Below are 24,490 nucleotides of genomic sequence, written 5' to 3' on the forward strand. Positions count from 1 at the left end.
TTCACCAAAGGCTCTTACATAAATTAAGTTGTCATGGGATAAGAGGGAAGATCCTTTCATGGACTGAGAACTGGTTAAAAGACAGGGAACAAAGGGTAGGAATAAATAGTAAATTTTCAGAATGGAGAGGGGTAGAATCATAGAATATCAGGGTTGGAAGGGACCTCAGGAGGTCATTTAGTCCAACCCCCTGCTCAAAGCAGGACCAATCCCCAATTTTTTCCCCAGATCCCTAAATGGCCCCCTCAAGGATTGAACTCACAACCCTAGGTTTAGCAGGCCAATGCTCAAACCACTGAGCTATCCCTCCCCCCCAAATTAATAACTAGTGGTGTTCCCCACGGGTCAGTCCTAGGACCAATCCTATTCAACTTATTCATAAATGATCTGGAGAAAGGGATAAACAGTGAAGTGTCAAAGCTTGTAGCTGATACTAAACTGCTCAACATAGTTAAGACCAAAGCAGACCGTGAAGAACTTCAAAAAGATCTCATAAAACCAAGTGGTTGGGCAACAAAATGGCAAATGAAATTTCATGTGGATAAATGTAAAGTAATGCACATTGGAAAAAATAACCCCAACTATACATACAATATGATGGGGGCTAATTTAGCTACAACTAATCAGGAGAAAGTTCTTGGAGTCATCGTGGATAGTTCTCTGAAGATGTCCGTGCAGCGGCAGTCAAAAAAGCAAACAGGATGTTAGGAATCATTAAAAAAGGGATAGAGAATAAGAGGGATAATATCTTATTGCTCTTGTATAAATCCATGGTACACCCACATCTTGAATACTGCCTACAGATGTGGTCCACTCATTTCAAAAAAGATCTACTGGCTTTAGAAAAGGTTCAGAAAAGGGCAACTAAAATGATTAGGGGTTCGGAATGGGTCCCATATGAGGAGAGATTAAAGAAGCTAGGACTTTTCATCTTGGAAAAGAGGAGACTAAGTGGGGATATGATAGAGGTATAAAATCAGAGTGGTGTGGAGAAAGTGAATAAGGAAAAGTTATTTACTTGTTCCCATAATATAAGAACTAGGAGTCACCAAATGAAATTAATGGGCAGCAGGTTTAAAACAGATACAAGGAGGTTCTTCTTCACTCAGCGCACAGTCAACCTGTGGAACTCCTTGCCTGAGGAGGTTGTGAAGGGTAGGACTTTAAAAGAGAACTGGATAAATTAATGGAGGTTAAGTCCATTAATGGCTATTAGCCAGGATGGGTAAGGAATGGTGTCCCTAGCCTCAGTTTGTCAGAGGGTGGAGATGGATGGCAGGAGAGAGATCACTTGATTGTTACCTGTTAGGTTCACTCCCTCTGGGGCACCTGGCATTGGCCACTGTTGGTAGACAGGATGCTGGTCTGGATGGACCTTTGGTCTGACCCAGTATGGCCATTCTCATGTACTTAACCAGCATACATTAGATCTCAAATGTAGCATTTGATAGTATTTTCCCTGGCCTTCCATAAATATATGCTCATACTTGTCATGCTGCATGTTTCTGCATGCTGCGTTGTTGCCGGTTACCAACAATAAACGAGGAAAGTGGATACTCTGCGCTTAATTCTTGTCACTGTAACATGCTGTCAACATTTGAATAGCCGACTCCCACACAAATTCCCATAGCCTGTGACAAACTCTGTGGCTCGGAGGGGAAGGGAGGAAGGTGTTAGAGGAGGAATTTTGGGACTATTCATTTGTATTTCAACTGAAACAAGCATCTTTCTCCTAACCCTAGTGAGGTGGCAACAGGTTTTTACTTGTTTTGTTCTGTTGCACTTAATATGTGTTCATAACTTACACAAAACTTTTGTCCAGAAACATGTGGATGGCATAGCATGGTGCTGGGTTTGTGCAACTGGAAACATGGGTAGGATGGTATGAAGGCTTGTGGAGTGGGCCAGAGGTATCTTCTGGTTGAAATCTTTTTTTAGTATCTTTGCAATTTGGTGCAATTAGTCCAGTCTAAAGTTGTTGCCAACCCCCCTAGTTTTCCTTCAAGGCTTCTCTTGAAACTGGTCTGCTTGTTAGTAGGATATGACATTTCTACCCTTTTAAAATATCCTTATGTCCAGAGCAGTATCACCAGAAGGGGAGGAAATCATTCCAGTCTTCTTGTCAGTTTGGTGTTGGTACTTCAACAAGGGACTCCTGATTGCTGCCTCCAGCACATCACTGAGTTGCTGCAGGGAAGCGATGAGATTCAGACCGAGAGGGAAGTTGCTCCACAGTCTATAAGAGCTGGAGAAACAACGTTGTGCTCCTGAGGGCATTCTGCACCAAAAAACTAAAAATTGTGCACACCATCTTTTAAAATTCTGCAAGTTTTATTTGTCAATAAATAAATGCAGAGGCTCCAGCATAACAGTGGGGTGCACAGGCTGCACAAAGGTGGGAGATCATCCTGCAGCCCTCCATCCCTGGGACACTGACTCAGTGGTGGGGCTGCATCTGACCCTGACACAGCACAAGGCCTGGGCTTGCCCCAGAAACATCCTGGGGCCCTGCCCCTCTGTGCCAGGCACACCTGGTGTGGGTCAGGCAGGCTCAACCAGGCAGGATCCACAGCAGCCTCAGATGGCCATGAGATGCAGTTAGAGCCCATTCCTACAGTCCAGCTGAATGTGTGCAAATTCAACTGAGCTATGGAAATGCATGACACTTGGCAGCCTTGTGTCTATAGAGGGCCAGATCCAAAGCCCATTGAACTCAATGGTAGTCTTTGGATCAGGCCTGGTACGTTTTTCACTTCACATTATCCATTTTGCCACAAGAGTTTAAGGGTTTAGGGACTTTGGGGGTAGGAATACAAGATGTACTATAGGTCACACAGGTGAAATAAGGCTATGTCTAGACTCTACACTACGAGCTAAGGGTGTGATTCCCTGCTTGCACAGACATACTTGTGCTAGCTCTCATCTGAACTAGCATGCTAAAAATAGTTGCTTATGGTAACACCAGTGGCAGCACACGCTTACAGCCAGAGCACCTAGCCATGGGGTTTGTACTCAGGGCAGCTAGCACATGCTACTGCGACTACACTACTACTACTATTGGTGTGCCAGTTCAGATGAGAGCTAGTACAAGTATGTCTGTGTGAGCTGGGAACCCTATTCCTAGATCAGAGAGTAGATGGGAGCCGAAGAGAGAGCTGTTTTGTGTCTGAGCCTTTTTAACCTTCTGGTTGAACTAGAACCATCCCATTTGCAGCTTCAAAGCCATTTAAACCATCTCAAACTCATTTTCAATAACTCCTACTTCATAAATATTGACAGCTTGTTGCTTTCAGAAGGATTCTCTCTCTCACTGCTACCCCTGGGAGTTTTTCTTCTCTGCTCTACTAACACTTGGCAATTTTTCATAGCGTACTATTTCCCTTTAGTCTTGTTTTGCTAACACCTGTTATTGAAAACCCAGTATCTGCTCTTCAGTAGCACAGCTCTGCCATCCATGCATTTACTAATGATCTCCATTATTCACAAATATATTAACGTCCCTCTCAGTTGGTTGTTACAGTAATAAATTCCTTTTTCAAAGGTTTACGGTGTGCTTCTGGATTTTTGTACATTGGATTTTCTTCATGCAAACTCCTTACACTAAAGTAAAAAGGTAAGAGCTAAGGATGGCCTAAACACCATGAAGGCCACAGTCCCACTACACGTGCCTTGCAAGCAGATCACTGTGCCAGCCTGGAGCCCCTCTGAAGTCAACAATTTAAAAAAAGTCCACCTGTTTAGAAGAAGCTTACGTAACATTAGGGCTTACGTAAGTTCATGTTCCTATGTTGAAAACGGGTTTGGGGAGGAAGGTTTTGTTAGTTGTGAATGCTTTTCTTTCGTTCTTCTTGCAAGTTACAGAAGAACAGAAAATTCAGTTTGTACAAATCATAAATATAGTCAGAAATGGCAGCAGAAGCAAGTAGCTTTCTATGTCCCAAAGGAAGACAATGACAACAGCAATAAAAAACCCTCTTCAACACACAAGTGATAGCACTGAATAGTTTTACTTGCTGTTACTGGGGGGACATGCCTGCTTTTTTTATTTATTTAGACCTCTGTATGGTAAAGTATATGTTACATAATACCAAAATATTATGAATGATATGGAATGAATTATTTCCTGACCCACTTTAAGTCAAAACTAAAATTTTGTAAATCGGCAGTCATTTCCATACAAGACAAAGGCAAACAATCATAATTTTTTGTTTGGTACAGGTTTCCTTTATCGCTTCAGCTTGTGTTTTCACAGGCCTGGAGAGAGAAAGAGGAAATACAATCCTTTGGCTTAACCATCATTATACTGACCAAGCTTTGTGCTTTGATGTTTAGTATCAATATGGCTTTATATGTTCCTAAGTGAACAGTGCAACATTTTTATCTTTTAAATATTTATTCAACATCCAAACTGTAGCTGAACATTATTCCAGATAAAAGCAGAAAGTCTCCAGCAATCAGATTTCACCCCAGAAACCTATGTAAACTGTAGAGCTAGGCTAGGTAGCATTAGCAAAGACAATAGACATGAGAATATGATTCAATAACATCTCTAGTGACTGCTGTCATTCTTCAGTCAGTATTTTGCAGTTACAATACCCTTTCTCCCAGCCAAACCATAAAGCAATATGAAAACCAAACTCAAAGCAAATTAAGTTTTTATACACAGGTAAGACTTCCTTGTATTTTTAGACAGTCCCATTATTAACAACAAAGCTCTTTAGTGAAAAAAGCTGGAATTTCCATACATGATTTAAATTAAAGGGACCCGGGCAAGGCCGAAAGGATTAATTTTAGACATGCCACCTGTGTTTTGGTTTGTGAACCTGTGCATCTGACACTGGCCTTCTACTACATGACTAAGCAGGCAGGGTATCGAAATGTAATAATTACAAAACAAATTCTGCACAGGCCTTTTGTGTTCTTTGCCTCCTTAGAAGAATGGAGCAGGCTGGCAGAATCAAGGAACAGTAGCATGTCTGATGGGAGAACCTAGTGTCATGTCTTTCCAGTGAATGAGCAATGCTGGGATTTCAGCAATGCTGGAGCACATCTTGGAGGCACCATTTCATTCTCTCTCCTCCCCCTCCTTCCAAATCAGGTTGGAATCTAATTACTTTTGTTTTTATATACTGTCTACAGAGAGGATGTTTTATTGCAGTTTTGAGATAATTGTAAGTAACTCTTTTTTAAAATGAAGGAGCAACAAAATTCCCATTCATCCTAACTCTTTTTCTACAACCTTTCCACATTCTACAGAGCAATCTTTTCAGGCATCTGTTCTTGTTGCCACGCTAGATTAAAGGGATAGGGCTACAAAAAAGACTGGCTCACATTTCTGTTAGACCTTTGACTAAGGTGATTCCTGGTATAGCTGAGGAAAACATCAAACAGCTTAAAATAAGTGAAAGCAAAGATTAGTGTGTTTGTATCTTTGTTTGTCCCACTCCTTTGCAATTTCCATACCACGAACAAACCCTCTCCAACATATAGAGATAAAGCTGCAGTTGGAGTTTCCTAGCTGAGATTTGTTTTCAGATTAATTTTTTTACACCACAGAGGTTAAGTGTTTGATTTTATTGGATTTTGTTTCAGGCATGATGGGGATCAAGTGGATCAGCAGTGGAGTAGGTTGGGCATCAGTTATAGATAGATGTATAAAAATAATTTAATTCCTTAATACATGTCCTTCAGCATGTGAGCATAGCATATATAATGCTGGAGAGCTAGTGATTCTGTCCAGCTTTTCTGGTTTTCCAGCCAGAACCATGTAAATTGCAGAAAACAAACTATTAAAACTCCAGTACTGCAATGTCTATAAAGGTACTGGACCGTATGTAACAATTTAAATGGCCATTGATTAAATTTTTCAGTCAACTATATTTAAAAACTAAAATTTACCAATATGAGGCGTCTCCCCTATCAAAGCCTTAAGACACCAATTATTATGCTCAGCCCTACTCTTGATTTTATAAAATACTGTTTAAGATGTAGCACAATAAATGTGCTGCTTATGCACTCTAACATAGAGCACAGAAATACAACACTACAAAGTGCAAGTCTAACCATCTCCACAGTGGGAAAAGTGCGAAGGTTAAAAATATGCATGTGGCTTAACACAAGACATTTAAAAACTATTACATGTAAATCACAAACTAAATGCTTTCCTCTTTACCATATGCAAGACTGAAACATATGGTCAGCTGCTGATTCATCTCTTGCAGTTGTAGTGTAATCTTCAGAAAGGTAAAAGATGTTGAAAAATCAGGGATAAAAAACAAGTGTCCAAAAATGATCCCATTTACTACTTTTCCAGTAGTTATGTTTTCAAGAAGTAAACACGGAAAGTCCCCTTGGTCTTCAGCATCAGTAAATGATATCCTCTCAAATAGCCAAACCAGCCCACGTGGACCAAAACCAAATCAATGTCACACACACAGGCACCCCACAGGAAAAAGTGCACTTCCAATAGCAGGTACAAAAATAAATTGGCACACTCTTTTTGACACAGTGAAGATATCTTTTTAAAAGCTTTTCCACAACGTTAATAAGTCATTTTGTGAGTTGGAGCAAATCTGTAGCAGAGCACTATAAGAATGCACTTGACTAGCTTGCAAAGTGTACAGGTGATTGTAAGACAGATGGGAATGGAGGCTGTCGTTTAATTTTTGTTCTTGCATGATTGATATGGGTAACTAATTTTACTCCTTTGGTCCCCGTGGTAAGAGTTTGTTTTCCCCCCAGTTCCGGCATCAGTTATCAGTTCTTCATTAATATGCATCTCATTCCTCACCTGCTCTGAGTAGTAAACACTACATGAATTTATTTAGTCTGAGAGTCTTAAGAAATTCAATGCAGTGTTCCCCATTCGCTGCTGGAAAAATTGTGTATTTGAAGAGAGAGAGAAAAGTTTGGTATTGAGTCCTATTTTTGCATTTCCAGTAGTAACTACAGCTTGATAATGCTGAATAGAAACAGTCTTAAGACCCCTTCCTGGAAGGGTAGCCTGTGCTAGGAATTCTGGATCAAACGTCTATAATGTGGCATCACTTCGTGTTCAGGCAGATGGAGAGCAAATTCCAAGGCCACTAACACTGGAAATTCGAAGGCTATCAGCTCTCGCCTGTTCAGTCGGAACTTCTCTTCCAGTTTCTGTAACACAGATAACTTTTTTAAAAAAAAAAAAAAAAAGTCCAATTTGAGGCTTAATAAATAAGTCAGTAGGTGACCAGCTACCAGAAACAACAAATCATACTAATTTCTTCCTAGAAGGGCAGTTCGTTCACTTTAAGAAACTCCCCTGAACAGGTGTGCTTTTTTTTAAATAAGCCATAAATGGTGCACAAGTGGCATTTTCATTCATTCCATTTCTTTCTTTTAGCAGAAAAACTAAATGTTTTTCTTGCAGTGACTATTGAGCCATGAACAACTATCAAATCAGGCTCTGAGGGAGGTAAGGCACAACTGCTCTCACATACTCCCTCTCAATAGCTTGACACAAATGTTGGTGACTTTCCTAACAGAATAATCACATCTGCCAGATTTATTATTCACAAGGGGGGTCCTCAGCTGATGACCATGAGGCTTTCGTTGTGATTTGAGATGGTATGTTTTACTACACTATTGTGGGGAGAAAAAGGAATTTTAAGAAAATTATTCCCATGTTAATACTAGACCTGTTTGAGCCTTTTAATAACTCAGAGGCACAAGGTGACACCTGCAACAATAATCAAACCATGAAGAATGGAAGCTGCCAAGGGGAGAAGATACTGGTTTCATAGGTGGCTTTCTGCTATGATTTGTTTGTTCTGCTGTTTCTCTTGGACTTATACACTGGGGGAATGCAGTCAGTTGTTTTGGGGTTTGATTTTTTTTCCACTTCTGACCTGCCCACTTTTTGTTGACTTTGTGGTAGACTTTTGTTGACTTTGATGATAGAGTGAACAACCAAGCATAAAGGGAAACTCAGTATCCACTCAGTCAGAGCTTTGGAGGGGAAGCTGTCCCAGGACCAGATCTTCAGCTGCTGAAGTCGTTTTTTTTTTTTTTTCCAGCTGCCCTGAGGCTATTCTAACTTAAGAGGACTGCCAAACCAGATCAATGTTCTCAATCAAGCTGACATAAAAGGTAGTTTAAGCCACTTCTGCCCTCCCCGCTCCTGAATTCCCTTGGATCAAGCACCATGTGTTGTTTGGCTGAAGCTAAGGATCTGGCCCTCAACCTCTAGTTCAGCTCTTCTGTAGTTACACAAGCTCAGCATTTAAGTAGTTGCTGGATCAGAGCCTTAGAACATTTTCTTCCCTCTCTTATTTAATTAAAACCTAGTTATGGAAAGGGTCAGAAGACAGAACACTTAACTCTGGAGAAGGTGATTCACGCATCAAGTGCTGTGAGGGGAACAGCATTCTATCAGCTGAAAATTGAATTTGCTGAATGAAATCAGTGTTATAGGATTGGGGGATTCTCAAATTTCTTTATCAGGCACACCATGTTGTCTTAGTGTCTCCTGGAGACCTCCCAGCCATTTAGTCGCATTGATTAACCTTCCCAGCCACACTGCACTGACCACCCCCTTCCTGTGATGAAGTAACTTCCCTGGTGCATCTATCAGAATTGCACGTGTGCACATGCGTGCGCGCGCACACACACACACACACACACAACATATATTAAGGATGTATTTAGTTGTTGTCTAAATCTGAATCTGGTTTAGCAACTAGAAGCCATGAGGACTGCCAAGACCATGTTGTTATCCAGCTCTGAGAACCAGAGTTTGGGAACTTCTGCTGTGGAAAACACTAGCAGCCGAAGGATACTTACATCTATAAGATGTTTAACTTCATGTTTTCTGAGGTCACTTCCAATTTTGGCTGCTAGTAGGACACACGCTCCAGCACAAAGCTTTCTGTTCTGCTTGTTTAGTTTCCCTTTGAGAGCAAGTTTCTCAAAGTAGACAAAGGCCATGGCCACAGTGGGTTCCTCGAAACCACACTCTTCTTGAGCTAGTTTGCGCATCTCTCGCTTGAGGCTGAGGAAAGAGAACACAGAGACAGACATGCTGTGTAAGCTGACCTAGAATTCACAGATTAAAGCAAGAGACACTTTCTTTTAAAATAACTTTCCCAAAAATGAGGGACTTTCATGTGCAAGCGAACAGGAGTTGGGTGGATGGGGAAGTGCAATTTACATGACTAGTATCTTTGTTTCTATTTGCTATTATCTAATATAAATCAAATCCCCCAATAAATATTCACTCTGGCGTTTCAGCTATGAGAAGCAAGTTACTAAATCACTAAAAATGATGTAGCAGAACCATTAACATACACATGCCTTACTGAATAGCTGCGATCAAATTACTGTAATCGTTGCCCTTTTCTCTCCTCTTTCCCCTTTTCTGTCTGACACATTTTGTATCCTGTCACATTAATTGGTAAGCTCTTCAAACTATTCCGGTACTCCTTCCCTCGTTACTTCTGCAAAGCATCAAGTATGCTCTGGGGACTTGCAAATAATAATAATTTGAAGGTTCAAATGAAAGTGTTTGTTTCCCTCTTAAATGAGCAGCTCCTTCAGCTGCATCCGACAGCGAAGTCATAATTCTAGCCTGCTATGTTGGAAATAGTGGTATAAGCACCAATTCGGTATTACATCTTCCCTGCAATGCTGAATAGAAGGGAAACCCTATCTCTAAAATGGTAAGTGCTGGGTCATATCTATCAGTCTATTATCTCAACGTTTCCTAACCCAATCCTACCATGTTGCTGCATTATTTGGGTACACACAGAATCTAATATCCCCCTTCCTTAAAGTCTGACTAAGCTCTGAGAGCTCTGAGATTTTCTGTCATCGTCACGGCCCACAGAATATAGTGGCTGTCCAGCTCACATCCACCATCCCTTTAGGCTTTTTTTTTTTTTTTTTTTTTTTTTTACACTTAACTGGCAAGAATTCTATATCCAGAGACAGACTCTCAGACTTCCCTGTCTTATTTACTCGGCTCACGAGTCAAAGCAAGCATCTGATTTATTCTGTGCCTTTGAAAATCAGTTATTGTGATTTCCTTAATGGTCAATGGCAACAACAATTCCACTAAAATGTGACTAAAATAGTTGCATGCTGTGGCAGGCTTAAATGCACGTCATTCTGCACAGTACCTTCTTATTTTACTGAGGGTTAACTTGATGTGAGGGAACTTCTCCTTGAAGGTCTCATTCATGTCCTTTTTGAGATCTGATGGCTTCACATAGTCAATTACGGTAGTCTACAACAGATCAGTAGAAATGGATTAGTTATCGTAATCTCTAACAGATCACTTCAAAAAATCAAATGGTGATTTTGGGGAAATAATCTGAATTAGCAAAACAGAATTTGTGGTTGCTCTGTCAGAACAAGTGAACTGAAATCTAGAATGACAACTGCTCAGAGCAAACAACCGCAAAAGTAAAAATATATGTTAAGATCATTTTTCAAATGACATGTGGAAAATGAGTTCCAAATATGTGGGTGGATGGAGCCCAGTTAATAAGTATTCTTGTTAGGACAAAGCAAAGAACCTACGTCATTACAGTAATTGATTTAATGAACTTGAGTAGTGTGTGCATGACTCTATTCAGTTCTGAAGCGCACTACTGATTTTTCTTTCAAATTTAACTATTTTGCCTCTTCAGAATTTGCACCAGAAGTATCCTTTTGAAGTCCCTCTGTTATATATTTCTAATAAAATAGACAATTACATCCCATCTTTCTTTAAATATACACATAAGCCTAAATGGCAGGGAATTCAATGCAATACAAGGTTGTATAACTTAGCTTAGAGTGCTAGTAAGCAGATAAAAGCAATGTTTAGTCAATCTGAATAATTTTAAGAATCTCTTTGTGACAGCTTCATTTTGGTGAGATCTCCTCTCCTTTTTGTTATTAAAGGAGTTCTGCTGTAACCAAGCAGTGAGAGATTCTCCCTATGTGACAGAAAAGTGAAGTTCTGGAACAGCCTTCCAAGAGGAGCAGTGGGGGCAAAAGACATATCTGGCTTCAAGACTAAGCTTGATAAGTTTATTGAGGGGATGGAATGAGGGGATAGCCTAATTTTGGCAATTAATTGATCTTTGATTATTTAGTAGTAAATATGCCCAATGGCCTGCGATGGGATGTTAGGCCTGGTCTACACTAGGCGTTGAGGTCGAATTTAGCAGCATTAAATCGATTTAACCCTGCACCCGTCCACATGATGAAGCCCCTTTTTTCGACTTAAAGGGCTCTTAAAATCGATTTCCTTACTCCACCCCTGACAAGGGGATTAGCGCTGAAATCTGTTTTGCTGCGTCGAATTTGGGGTATTGTGGATGCAATTAGACGGTATTGGCCTCCGGGAGCTATCCCAGAGTGCTCCATTGTGACTACTCTGGACAGCACTCTCTACTCAGATGCACTGACCAGGTAGACAGGAAAAGGCCCGCGAACTTTTGAATTTCAATTTCCTGTTTGGCCAGAGTGGCAAGCTGCAGGTGACCATGCAGAGCTCATCAGCAGAGGTGACCATGATGGAGTCCCAGAATTGCAAAAGAGCTCCAGCATAGACCAAATGGGAGGTACTGGATCTGATAGCTGTATGGGGAGAGGAATCTGTGCTATCAGATTTCAAAATGCCAAAACATTTGTGAAAATCTCCCAGGACATGAAGGACAGAGGCCATAACAGGGACCCGAAGCAGTGCCGTGTGAAACTTAAGGAGCTGAGGCAAGCCTGCCAGAGAGGCGAACAGCCGCTCCAGGTCAGAGCCCCAAACGTGCTGCTTCTATGATGAGCTGCATGCCATTTTAGGGGGTTCAGCCACCACTACCCCAGCCGTGTTGTTTGACTCCTTCAATGGAGATGGAGACAACACGGAAGCAGGTTTTGGGGATGAGGAAGACTATGATGATGAGGTTGTAGATAGCTCACAGCAAACAAGCGGAGAAACCAGTTTTCCCAACAGCCAGGAACTGTTTCTCACCCAGGACCTGGAGCCAATGCCCCCCGAACCCACCCAAGGCTGCCTCCCAGACCCGCCAGGCGGAGAAGGGACCTCTGGTGAGTGTACCTTTTAAAACACTATACAAGGTTTAAAAGTCAACATGTTTAATGATTAATTTGCCCTGGCATTCGTGGCTCTCCTGGATATGCTCCCAAAGCCTTTGCAAAAGGTTTCCGGGAGGGCAGCCTTATTCCATCCACCATGGTAGAATACTTTACCACTCCAGGCCAGTAGCACGTACTCGGGAATCATTGTAGAACAAAGCATTGCAGTGTATGTTTGCTGGCGTTCAAACAACATCCGTTCTTTATCTCTCTGGGTTATCCTCAGGAGAGAGATTTCCTTCGTGGTCACCTGGCTAAAACAGGGTGCTTTTCTTAAGGGGACATTCAGAGGTGCCCGTTGCTGCTGGGCTGTTTGCCTATGGCTGAACAGAAATGTTCCCCGCTGTTAACCATGCGATGGGGGGAGGCAAAATGCGACCTTGTAACGAAAGCACATGCGCTATGTATGTAATGTTAACAGCAAGGTTTACTGTGATAGTGTACCCATTGTTCTATAAAATGTCTTTAAATACCACTGTCCCTTTTTTTTTCCTCCACCAGCTGCATATGTTTCAAGGATCACAGGATTTTCTCCTTCCCAGAGGCTAGCGAAGATTAGAAGGCGAAAAAAACGCACTCACGATGAAATGTTATCTGAGTTCATGCTGTCCTCCCACACTGACAGAGCACAGATGAATGTGTGGAGGCAGACAATGTCAGAGTGCAGGAAGGCACAAAATGACCAGGAGGACAGGTGAAGAGAGGGCTGAAGCTGAAAGGTGGTGGCAGCCGTGATGAGAGGAGGCAGGATTCAATGCTGGAGGATCAAACTAATACGCTCCAGTGTATGGTTGAGCTGCAGGAAAGGCAGCAGGAGCACAGATCACTGCTACAGCCCCTGTGTAACCAACCGCCCTCCTCCCCAAGTTCCATAGCCTCCTCACCCAGCCGCCCAAGAATGCGGTGGGGAGGCCTCCGGCCACCCAGCCACTCCACCCCAGAGGATTGCCCAAGTAACAGAAGGCTGGCATTCAATAAGTTTTAAACTTTTAAAGTGCTGTGTGGCCTTGTCCTTCCCTCCTCCACCACCCCTCCTGGGCTACCTTGGTAATTATCCTCCTATTTGTGTGATGAATTAATAAAGAATGCATGAATGTGAAGCAACAATGACTTTATTGCCTCTGCAAGCGGTGATCGAAGGGAGGTTGGGAGGGTGGTTAGCTTACAGGGAAGCAGAGTGAACCAAGGGGTGGGGGGTTTCATCAAGGAGAAACAAACAGAACTTTCACACCATAGCCTGGCCAGTCATGAAACTGGTTTTCAAAGCTTCTCTGATGCACACCGCACCCTCCGGTGCTCTTCTAACCACCCTGGTGTCTGGCTGTGCATAACCAGAAGCCAGGCGATTTGCCTCAACCTCCCACCCTGCCATAAACGTGTCCCCCTTACTCTCACAGATATTGTGGAGCGCGCAGTAATAACAGTGGGAATATTGGTTTCAGTGAGGTCTAACAGAGTCAGTAAACTGCGCCAGCGTGCTTTTAAACATCCAAATGCACATTCTACCACCATTCTGCACTTGCTCAGCCTGTAGTTGAACAGCTCCTGACTACTCTCCAGGCTGCCTATGTATGGCTTCATGAGCCATGGCATTAAGAGGTAGGCTAGGTCCCCAAGGATAAAACTATAGGCATTTCAACATCCCCAAAGGTTATTTTCTGGTCTGGGAAGAAAGTCCCTTCCTGCAGCTTTTGAAACAGACCAGAGTTCCTGAAGATGCGAGCGTCATGTACCTTTCCTGGCCATCCCACGTTGATGTTGGTGAAATGTCCCTTGTGATCCGCCAGTGATTGCAGCACTATTGAAAAGTACCCCTTGCGGTTTATGTACTCGCTGGCTTGGTGCTCCAGTGCCAAGATAGGGATATGGGTTCCGTCTATGGCCCCACCACAGCTGGGGAATCCCATTGCAGCAAAGCCATCCACTGTGACCTGCACATTTCCCAGGATCACTATCCTTGATATCAGCAGATCTTTGATTGCGTTGGCTACTTGCATCATAGCAGCCCCCACAGTCGATTTGCCCACTCCAAATTGATTCCCAACTGACCGGTAGCTGTCTGGCATTGCAAGCTTCCACAGAACTATTGCCACTCGCTTCTCAACTGTGAGGGCTGCTCTCATCTTGGTATTCTTGTGCCTCAGGACATGGGAAAGCAAATCACAGAGTTCCATGAAAGTGCTCTTAAGCATGCGAAAGTTTCGCAGCCACTGGGAATTGTCCCAGACCTAACACTATGCGGTCCCACCAGTCTGTGCTTATTTCCCGGGCCCAGAATTGGCATTCCACCGCATGAGCCTGTCCCATTAGCACCATGATGCCCCATTGCCAGGGCACGTGCTTTGAGAGAAGTCTGTGTCCATGTCCTCATCATTCTCATAACCGCCTACTCGCCTGGTTTCGCTTTGCCAGGTTCTGGTGCTGCATATACTGCTAGATAATGCGTGTGGTGTTTAATGTGCTCCTAATTGCCAAAGTGATCTGAGTAGGCTCCATGCTTGCCGTGTTATGGCACCTGCACAGGAAAAAAAAGCACGGAATGATTGTCTGCTGTTGCCCTGACAGAGGGAGGGGCGACTGACAACATGGCTTACAGGGAATTAAAATCAACAAAGAGGGTGGCTTTGCAAGAAACTGAATGGCCACCTCAAGGATAGAACTCAAAACTGGGTTTACCAGGCCGTTGATTTCAGAGAGGGAGGGAGGGAGGAGAAAATGAATACAAAACAAATCTGGTCTATTTCTTGTTTTGAGCCACTTCATCTCTCTTTATATATCTTGCTGGCAGCACACTGTGCAGTACGACCACTAGCCATCACCACCTCCTGGGTGCTTGGCAGAAGACGGTGTAGTATGACTGCTGGCCATCATCTTCTGCTGGCTGCAGATTAAAAGACAGTGCACTGCCGGTAGGACTCCATCACCATGAGACAAAAACAAGGGAAATGACCTGGCTGAGTCACTCCCATGTTTGCCCAGGCGCCCGGTTAAAAGAGCACCCAGGACTACGTTGATGATGGCTACCAGTCATACTGCGCTGTCTGCTGCCAAAAGGCAATATGCTGCTGTGTAGCAATGCAGTACCATGTCCGCCAGCACCCAGGAGACATATGGTGACGGTTAGCTGAGCGGGCTCCATGCTTGCCGTGGTATGGTGTCTGCACAGGTAACCAAGAAAAAAGGCGCAAAACGATTGTCTGCCCTTGCTTTTACGAAGGGAGGGAGGGATTGGGGGCCTGATATGTACCCAGAACCACCCGCGACAATGTTTTAGCCCCATCAGGCACTGGGATTTCTACCCAGAATTCAAATGGGCAGTGGAGACTGTGGGATAGCTACCGACAGTGCAAAGCTCCGGAAGTCGACGGTTGCCTCGGTACTGTGGACACAGTCCGCCGACTACATTCACTTAGAACATTTGTGTGGGGACACACATACTCAACTGTATAAAAACGCTTTCTACAAAACCGACTTCTATAAATTCTACCTAATTTCGTAGTGTAGACATACCCTTAGATGGGGTGGGATCTGAGTTACTACAGAGAATCCTTTCCTGGGTGTCTGGCTGGCGAGTTTTGCCCACATGCTCAGGGTTTAGCTGATCACCATATTTGGGGTCAGGAAGGAATTTTCCTCCAGGGCAGATTGGAAGAGGCCCTGGGTTTTTTTCACCTTCCTCTGCAGCGTGGGGCACGGGTCACTTGCTGGAGGATTCTCTGCACCTTGATGTCTTTAAACCACGATTTGAGGACTTCAATAGCTCAGACATAGGTCAGGGGTTTGTTACAGGAGTGGGTGGGTGAGATTCTGTGGCCTGCGTTGTGCAGGAGGTCAGACTAGATGATCGTAATGGTCCTTCTGACCTTAAAGTCTATGAGTTTATGATTCTAAAAGAACTCTTGACTATTGAGGGGGATGCCAGAGTGTTAACTGTTATCTAGAAAACTGCCTCTCTTGCCCTCCTATCTTTAAGATCTTCCCAAATTCCTCTGTCATTACTTTGTTGGCCAAATCAGTAATGCTCAAACATTCATGTGGGAAAAGTACAGAGATTTCCCTATTGATGGATTTTTTTTTAATTAAACTGTTTTCACTTGAATAATGAACATGATTGAGAGAAACTCTAACTCATTGAATTATCGGGCACTGAATGGCTGGTCCTGATCTGCCAGACTTCTTCTTTGCTCTCAAGGTCTAGTACAGAAACGTATAAAAGTACAAAACATACAATCCAGATCATGCATCTGTTGTGAGAAATCTGGATTTTGAGCACTACAGGTACTTGGCCTCCTGCCTGATCACCCCCCCAAGGCATGCAGGTATATCACTTATGTAGATGGCTCAGGCAGCACCTCATGGTCTCAGACACCATATGATGATCCAGGAACATCTACAACTAACACGTCGCCGGGCACCGACAGTACCAGGAGGCATGAGCTGGAACGACATGCATCGACTACGAGAAAGGGACCGCGAGACTTTTTCTGTTGGACCATATGAACTGGAACCATAAACTCACTGAACGCTAAATCTCACCAAATGAGGGTCAATCCATACTCATCATCGTATCCACTCATCATATTCCACACCTGAACATAGCCATTATATGAACAACATACCCTCCTATCTCAATGTCTGGACTTTAACCCATTAACCTTTTAGCCCAAATTGGGGATATTGCAGGTTATGTATTCCTTATGCCATCCAATTTTAAACCGAACTCTGCACCCCTTGATAATCTGTACGTTATTCACTGATAACCATAAACTTCCATGCTTAAACTCTGTATCATTCACTTTTTTTAAAATCATCTTAATAAAATTTTTATTCCACATAGTGTGTCCTGTCTGCCTCCCAATCAAGCCAATGATAACATATCTTTTCTGATTCCTGTTTTGTTATAAAATGGATTAATCTTTGGCTTCCTCCCCAGACAATGCTCCGGGGGGGGGGGGGGGAAGATGCACCACAGGTAAGCACCACTGGCAGGCACAATTGATAAACCTGTTTTGGTTCTCAGAGCCCATGAGGATTATTTAAAAGCTTAAGCCTAGCAATATTATATCCTTATGGAAGCCTAAGCCACTTGAAGAGGAGTATAAATTTGGATTATTTTCAGATAACTAACAAGTGGTATGGGGGGAAATGTAATTATCCTTTTATTTCTAATCAGCTATTCATATAGAGGGCAACATGACAATCCTAGAAAAAGCCATGTATGCCCTTCTGTTCTCACTACACTTTCTAAGGGTATGTCTTTACTACCCGCCGGATCGGTGGGCAGCGATTGATCCAGCGGGGATAGATTTATCGCGTCTAGTCTAGACACGATAAATCAATCCCCGAGTGCTCTCCCATCGACTCCTGTATTCCAGTGCCGCGAGAGATGCAGGCAGAGTCAATGGGGGACCGACAGCAGTCGACTCACCGCGGTGGAGACATCATGGTAAGTCGATCTAAGTACATCGACTTCAGCTACATTATGCAAGTTGAAGTTGCGTAACTTAGATCGATTTCCCCCTCTCCCCACAGTGTAGACCAGGGCTAAAGTAGAAAGGAGAGGAGTAAGTAGTAATTTTTCCTGCCTTTGTTTAGAAGCCATAAAGGACGAATAAGGTATAGATATGGGAGGGAACTAAAAAGAAAAAGCGCATTGAGAAGTCTTCCAATTAAACTTCTCCCCCCATAAACACCCCCTCCACATATTCTCCCTTAAATCCTTGCCACTGGCAGTATTTTGTAAGATAAGTGTTACCGTAGTGAAACTAAGCAACTAATTATGCATTCTTAGTGCAAACCCTTACACTGGCGTTAGTGTATTTGAAATGGTAGCTATTTACCCTGGCAGGCAATCGTCCATTCAGCTAGACAGAGCAAACACAACAGAAACCTGCGATCACCTTGAGAACCATGCACACATTCATTCCAGGATGCATGCTTGTGTGGCACGTTAAGCCAATCTTGAGTTTTTCTGCATGCCCAATAAATGAGACAAGTTACTAGGGAGGTTCTAAGCACGCATGTTGCACGTTGCGCACAATACGTCGCACGAAACACAAAACGGCACACAACACACAAAAGTCACACACAACACACGACATCGACACAAACGCACCACCCACAGCTTTAGCATCTAACCAAGTTGCCAGCAAGATGGATCCAAAGAAACAAATCAAATAAATCTTCTCTGTCTATCCCTTTGTATACATACCATAGTTTAATTCTGGGACACCAGAGATTAAACAGCTCATCGCTTGAAAAGTTGCTGCCTGAATTGTATGCCAGGATTGCAAACTTGCCTCATATGTACCGTAAGGCATCTGCTAGACTGACCTTCCATAAAGTTCTCAGATGTGTAATGTGCTGGCCTAGTTGGGAACATGCCCATTTTACAGAAAGGTGAGAAAACACCATTATTATTATTATCTAGTCTGACCTCCTACATAGAATATCACCATGTGATTCCTGCATCAAGCCCATAACTTGTTTGAGCTATAGCAGATCTTTTAGAAAGACATCAAAATCTTGCTTTTAAAGATTGCAAGTAACAGAATACACCACACCCCTCGTAAGTTGATCCAAAAACTAATTGCGCACACTGTTTAAAAACGTGCATCTTATTTCTTATCTGAATTTGTCTACCTTCAGCTTCTGGCCATTTAGTTTTGTTATACCTTTACCTAACCTCAGCAGAGGCTGATCCTGCTCAGAAAGGGTTAAGTAAATTCTGCCTATTTTTGGAGGCAGGCAGTTCCTTGCCTTGCCTGGATAAAAGTGAGGTGGGAGTAGCACTGCAAAGAGGGGAGAGAAATCCTAGAGACAGCCAAGCCAGGGGAGAAGGTCTGAACTTTCTTATTGCTTTTTGTTAATAAAGTCAGTAGAGAGTAGAGTTTTGGACTCTGCACAGTATACAGCCTTCGTTTTAGAACTGGTTGGAGGGCACCCACTCACCAGAACCTTCTTTTATAAGCCCTTATCTGCTATGCCCCAAAGATACACTTTTATTTTCTATATGGCATACTTTATACAAAGAAAACAAACCCAAATACAATATCATACTTGACAATTGTCCAACATCTTTCATCTGATCTCGGTGGGAGTCCTTCCACAGACATTTGGATCAAGCCCAAACTGCTTAAAGAATTAAGTGCGACCCACAACCATTTGAGGTAGATATACCCATTTTACAGGGAAAATTAGGTAGAGAGCACAAGTAACTTGTGCATGGTTACTCAGCAAGTCAGGAGTAGGACAGGCGATAGAGCCCAGAATTCCTGATTCCCATTTCTTTGCTTTAACCATGAGAGTTGATAGTTGAAAATAACATAGCTCAGCACTAATTAATAATATACTTGGGTTGAGGTCAGGATTTCCCAACCCTCTTCACTAAGGGGTTTAGGATTGACTGAAGCAGAACAGCTAATGGGGTACAATATTTTTAGCACGTTGTCCCAACTTTTGCAGCTCCTCCTCTTGCATCCTGCTAAACTCTTGTGTACTCCCTGTGGAATTCTGCCCTATGGTCATCAAATAGCTTATATGGCTGTGATTGTGACACTCACATAGGTGACTTGAGAATTTTAAATGTGGTCAGAGATTCCTTTCATTACTACTATAAAGGAATCACTGTAAAAACCAGTCTGCATAACTCATACAGTGGCTTACGGCAAGGGTCAAGAAACATTGGTGACCCTGCATAAATGAAGAGTTCAGCCAGGAAACATGACATGCCGAATGTCATGATTGTTAATCTCTGTCCTCTTTAAACAGCTTGAATGATGATGTTAATTACTACTGTGTTTTAGGCTATTTTAAGGAATCCTGAAAAGGAGAGCTTCTGTTCTATCACAAAGGTGCATGCCTTTCAGTGGATTGGGACAGTTGTACATTCTGAATTTGTCTCTGTCATAGTAAATGACGATTATGCAAAAATCAAAGGTTGAGAAGAAGGAAAGCTACAGAAAACACTATTTCGTGCAGCAGGAAACCAACCTGGAGGCTTTGTTGCAACTCATTACCAAGCATCTGATCTGCATTACGTCAGAGCTCTGATAGTTTTAGCAGTATACCATTTGAGCTGTTTTTACCATAATTCTCTGCCACCCTCAAAGTGATCTTTTCTGACATGTTTGCAGCAGATAATTGTGGTATGGTCTATGATCATGCTACTTGAACTAGACTCAAGTGTCAGTCTACAATAACTAAGGCTGTGAGTCTTTCACAGAAGTCACAGAAATCATATATTCCGTGACTTTCCAGACTTCTGCAGTGGCTGATGCAGTTGACCCCATGGCAACCTAAGCAGCTGGGGTGGCCCTGGGGCCAGCCGCTGCTCAGGCAGCCGGCCCTGGGCACTGCCCTGGAGCAGAGGCCCAGGAGCGGTGGGGGGGCCCTGGGCACCCCCACGCCTCCCTCAGGAGCAGCAGCATCCACTAGAGCAGCCCCCCAGAGCAGCAGCAGCAGCCACTAGAGCGCTCCCCGCCACAAGCACCTAAGATTTAGTTCGGGGTATTTACAGTACAATCATGGACAGGTCATGGGCTGTGATTTTTTGTTTATTGCCTGTGACCTGTCCACGACTCTTACTAAAAATACCCATGACTAAATCGTAGCCTTAATAAGGGATAGCAATCTTTTTTCTAACACAAATCCAGACACTTGTTCTGGAAACTTAGTATAGCTTTCATTTTTTAATTGCCAACATGAAGTACTCAAGGATAGATGGGTAACTACTAAGCTTTAGAACTTGAAACAGAAAAAACACCTTATACCATCAAATGAAACTTGCCACTCTTGCTCAATCAATAAAAAAAAAGCCCAGAAAATTGTTGCTTCAAGCTGGACACTAGCTCTCTCAATTTGTTAGTGCCATAATAGATAACTAACCTAACTACCCTTCAGAATTATAATTGCAGAACTCCTTCTCGGCCACCGCTTCAGATTTAGAGGGACTCTTCACTCAGGTGATTTAGCCCCAGGGGAGAGTAGACAGCAATACGGCTACATCCATATCCCAGGAGTTCTGCCAGAGAAGGCCAGCCGTAAACCATGGCTGGGCTACATAGGAGTCTGCTGATGGGGACTTCTGAGAGAGATGCTAAATAGCATTCCCAACTTCCCCCCAACCCGCAATTCAGATGGACTCTCCACCATTGGGACCTTACTGTCTGGGTTCTGCTGCAAGAACAAAGGGATGGAAAATGCAATTTTAAAGTATAGACTAAGGTCCTGATTACCAAAGAACACACTCCCAGTAAGCTACTTATCTGATACTGCTCCAGTGGTGCAGTGAGAATTTTCAAGGTTCAGGAGTTTAAGGCCCATCTAACGAAAGACGTGTTTAGATCACCGGTTCTGAAACAATGGGGTGTGCCTCCAAAGGGAGGCAAGGTACTGTGTCAAGGGAGGCGCGAGCTGTGTGCTTTCACTTTATTTATTTATTTAAATTGCTCTGACTGTCAGCCCCGGATGGCTGGGGATTGGGCAGAAGGGCTGAGCATCACTAGGAAGTGGGGAGAGTGGATAAGGGGACAGCCAGAGCCCTGCTGCCTGGGTTTTTCTCCCCCACCCAATCCCTCACCGGGAGGCAGCTTGGCAGCTCTTCTTCCCCACCACTCAGTCCCTCACCCTGGGCTCAGGCTCTCCTTCCTCCCTACCCAAATCCCTTACCTGGAGGCAGCGGTGGGGCTCCAGCTGTCAGCCCCAGGGTGGCAGCAGCAGCAATGCACAAGTAAGGGTGGTGGTAAGTCTGCTGTGAAAAGAGTTACTTGTGTGCTGCTGCTGACATGGTGCTGCCTTCAGAGCTGGGCCCCGGGCCAGCAGCTGCTGCTCTCCACTCTGGCTGGGCAGTATTTGTGTGTGGAGGCGTAAAGGCTACAGACACACAGAAGGGGAGCATGATTCAATAAATGTGAGAACCACTGGCTTAGATAGTCAATAGTTTTAGAGGCAAAATCCTGATACACAATATTAGCAGAGGCCATACAGCTGAATACTGGAGAGGGAGAGGAATTATTTAAGCTCAGTACCAATGTGGACACAAGAACAAATGGATATAAACTGGTCATCGGGAAGTTTAGACTTGAAATTAGACAACGGTTTCTAACCATCAGAGGAGTGAAGTTTTGGAATAGCCTTCCAAGGGAAGCAGTGGGGGCAAAAGACCTATCTGGCTTCAAGATTAAACTCGATAAGTTTATGGAGGAGATGGTATGATGGGATAACATGATTTTGGCAATTAATTGATCTTTAACTATTTACGGTAAATAGGCCCAATGGCCTGTGATGGGATGTTAGATGGGGTGGGATCTGAGTTACTACAGAGAATTCTTTCCTGGGTATCTGGCTGGTGAATCTTGCCCATATGCTCAGGCTTCAGCTGATCGCCATATTTGGGATCAGGAAGGAATTTTCTTCCAGGGCAGATTGGAAAAGGCCCTGGAGGTTTTTCGCCTTCCTCTGTAGCATGGGTCACTTGCTGGAGGATTCTCTGCTCCTTGAAGTCTTTAAACCATGGTTTGAGGACTTCAATAGTTCAGACATAGGTGAGAGGTTTATCACAGGAGTGGGTGGGTGAGATTCTGTGGCCTGCATTGTGCAGGAGGTCAGACTAGATGATCATAATGGTCCCTTCTGACCTTATTATCTATGAATCAGAAGCAGGTTGTGGGGAACACAGTGGGGAACGGTAGCAATGGGTAAAAGAAAAGAGGAAAGAAAGGATGCCAAAAGGAAGAAGTTGAATTTTCTGCAGTTTCAAATATATGTGCTGAGAGGCGGCTAGACACATTTCTCAGAGAACTTTTTTGAAACACAGCCAATCTTGAATGCTTGAAGTTTCACCATACCTCTGATCCAGGCTCTGCCTGGGCTAGGATTCTGATCAATGCTGATGTTCCAGCACATTCCCCCAGAACAGGATAGATAGCTCTTCTAAGCAAAACACACTTCTGTACTATGTAGATTGTGTTGCTATCTAATATCAAGGCATCCTCTTCTTCTTTCTTTCTACTTCCCTATTCAGGATCAGCGAGTTTTATAGCCTTCTTCCAAAACTCATGATAGTAGGCCAGGCGTTTGTGCTGATTGGTCTCTCCAAGGTCCACTGATATTGATTCCATATACCAAGTTTTTGGTTTCCCATTTGGTTGTCTTCTGTCCACAATCATTTCACGAGCCATCCTAGCATCGTAACTCTTGGAGCTCTGCTGGACATGTCCATACCAACATAGCCTTGCCTCTCAACTTGTCTTCAGCTGGGGCAACCTGTATTAGGCCCCTCATTTCATTTTCTCCCATGGAGCGTCCAACCATCTGACCAACTCAACAATCTTCATTTCCATTGTGGAGAGCATAATAATTTCCTTCCTTGTAACTAGTCAAGTCTCTGTTCTGTACATTAAGATGGGTTGAATTACAGTTTTATACACTATTTTTTAAAATCTTTATTGGCATCTTTTTGTCACAGAAACTGGGGTCAGCTCCCACCATTTGCATCAAGCAGCTGTAGTACAATGCCAGCCATCACTCATGAGGACACCATCATCGGCAACCACTGATCCTAGGTATTTAAATTGTTTTCCTATTCTAAGCTCTCACCATAAAGAATATCAAAGGCAGAGTTCTTCTCCTTCAGTTTTCAGAGCCTCGGTCTTACAACATTCACTCTAAGCCAGTGGTTTTCAAGCTGTGGGTTGGGACCCCAAAGTGGGTCACGAGTTCATTTTAATGGGATTGCCAGGGCCCGCATTAGACTCACTGGAGCTCAGGGCATAAAGCTGAACCCCCAAGACCCACCACACAGGGCCGAAGCCAAAGCCAAAGCCCAAGCCCTGCTATGCAGGACTGAAGCCGAAGCCCTGGGCAGTGGGACTCGGGCTTCGGCCCTGGGTGGCGGGGCTTGGGCTTTCTGCTTTGAGCCCCAGCAAGTCTAATGCCAGCCCTACCGAAGCCTGAGCCACACTGCAAGGGGATGAAGCCAAAAACCAAGCACCTTAGCTTTGCGGGGCCCTGTGCGGGTTGGGGTTGTGTAGTCATTTTTGTTTTTTGAAGGGGTCGCAGTGCAATAAAGTTTGAGAACAGCTGCTTTAAGCCCATCCGGCTCAAAACTATGTTGCCAGTTCAAAGTTGTCAATCTTCCACACACATCACTAAGTCATCAGTGAAAACCTATTCCAAGGCTTCTCCCTTCATAAATTCTCATTTCCGTGACAACCGCAATCAAAAAGTGGCTCAACACTGATTGCTGATGTAGGCCAACATTTACTGAAAATTCTCTGATATATATATATATATAGTTTTGACCACAGTAGTCACACCATCATATATATACTGGGTAAGATGAACATATCTTTCTGGCGCACCACAAATGCCACCA

The 24,490-nt window shown here is 43.5% G+C and overlaps 2 protein-coding genes across 4 annotated transcripts in view; one reads left to right on the forward strand and one right to left on the reverse strand.

Annotated features, from left to right (window-relative positions):
* TMEM241 (transmembrane protein 241) overlaps positions 1-4,144 on the forward strand; it is a 108,783-nt gene extending 104,639 nt beyond the window's left edge. The window contains 2 exon segments of the mRNA XM_043507990.1: positions 3,542-3,613; positions 3,862-4,144. Coding sequence (XP_043363925.1) covers positions 3,542-3,613; positions 3,862-3,991 — 202 coding nt within the window. The 3' untranslated portion in view covers positions 3,992-4,144.
* Positions 4,145-5,559: 1,415 nt separating this feature from the next.
* CABLES1 (Cdk5 and Abl enzyme substrate 1) overlaps positions 5,560-24,490 on the reverse strand; it is a 118,417-nt gene continuing 99,486 nt past the window's right edge. For all 3 annotated transcript variants that reach the window (XM_038389399.2, XM_038389398.2, XM_038389401.2), the window contains 3 exons: positions 10,152-10,258; positions 8,818-9,025; positions 5,560-7,149 (listed from right to left, as the gene is read on the reverse strand). In XM_038389399.2, the coding sequence (XP_038245327.1) occupies positions 7,009-7,149; positions 8,818-9,025; positions 10,152-10,258 (456 nt within the window). In that variant the 3' untranslated portion in view covers positions 5,560-7,008. The remainder of the gene's footprint in view (positions 7,150-8,817; positions 9,026-10,151; positions 10,259-24,490) is intronic.

This window comes from Dermochelys coriacea, chromosome 2, assembly GCF_009764565.3.
Source record: "Dermochelys coriacea isolate rDerCor1 chromosome 2, rDerCor1.pri.v4, whole genome shotgun sequence".
Classification (NCBI taxonomy): Eukaryota; Metazoa; Chordata; order Testudines; family Dermochelyidae; genus Dermochelys; species Dermochelys coriacea.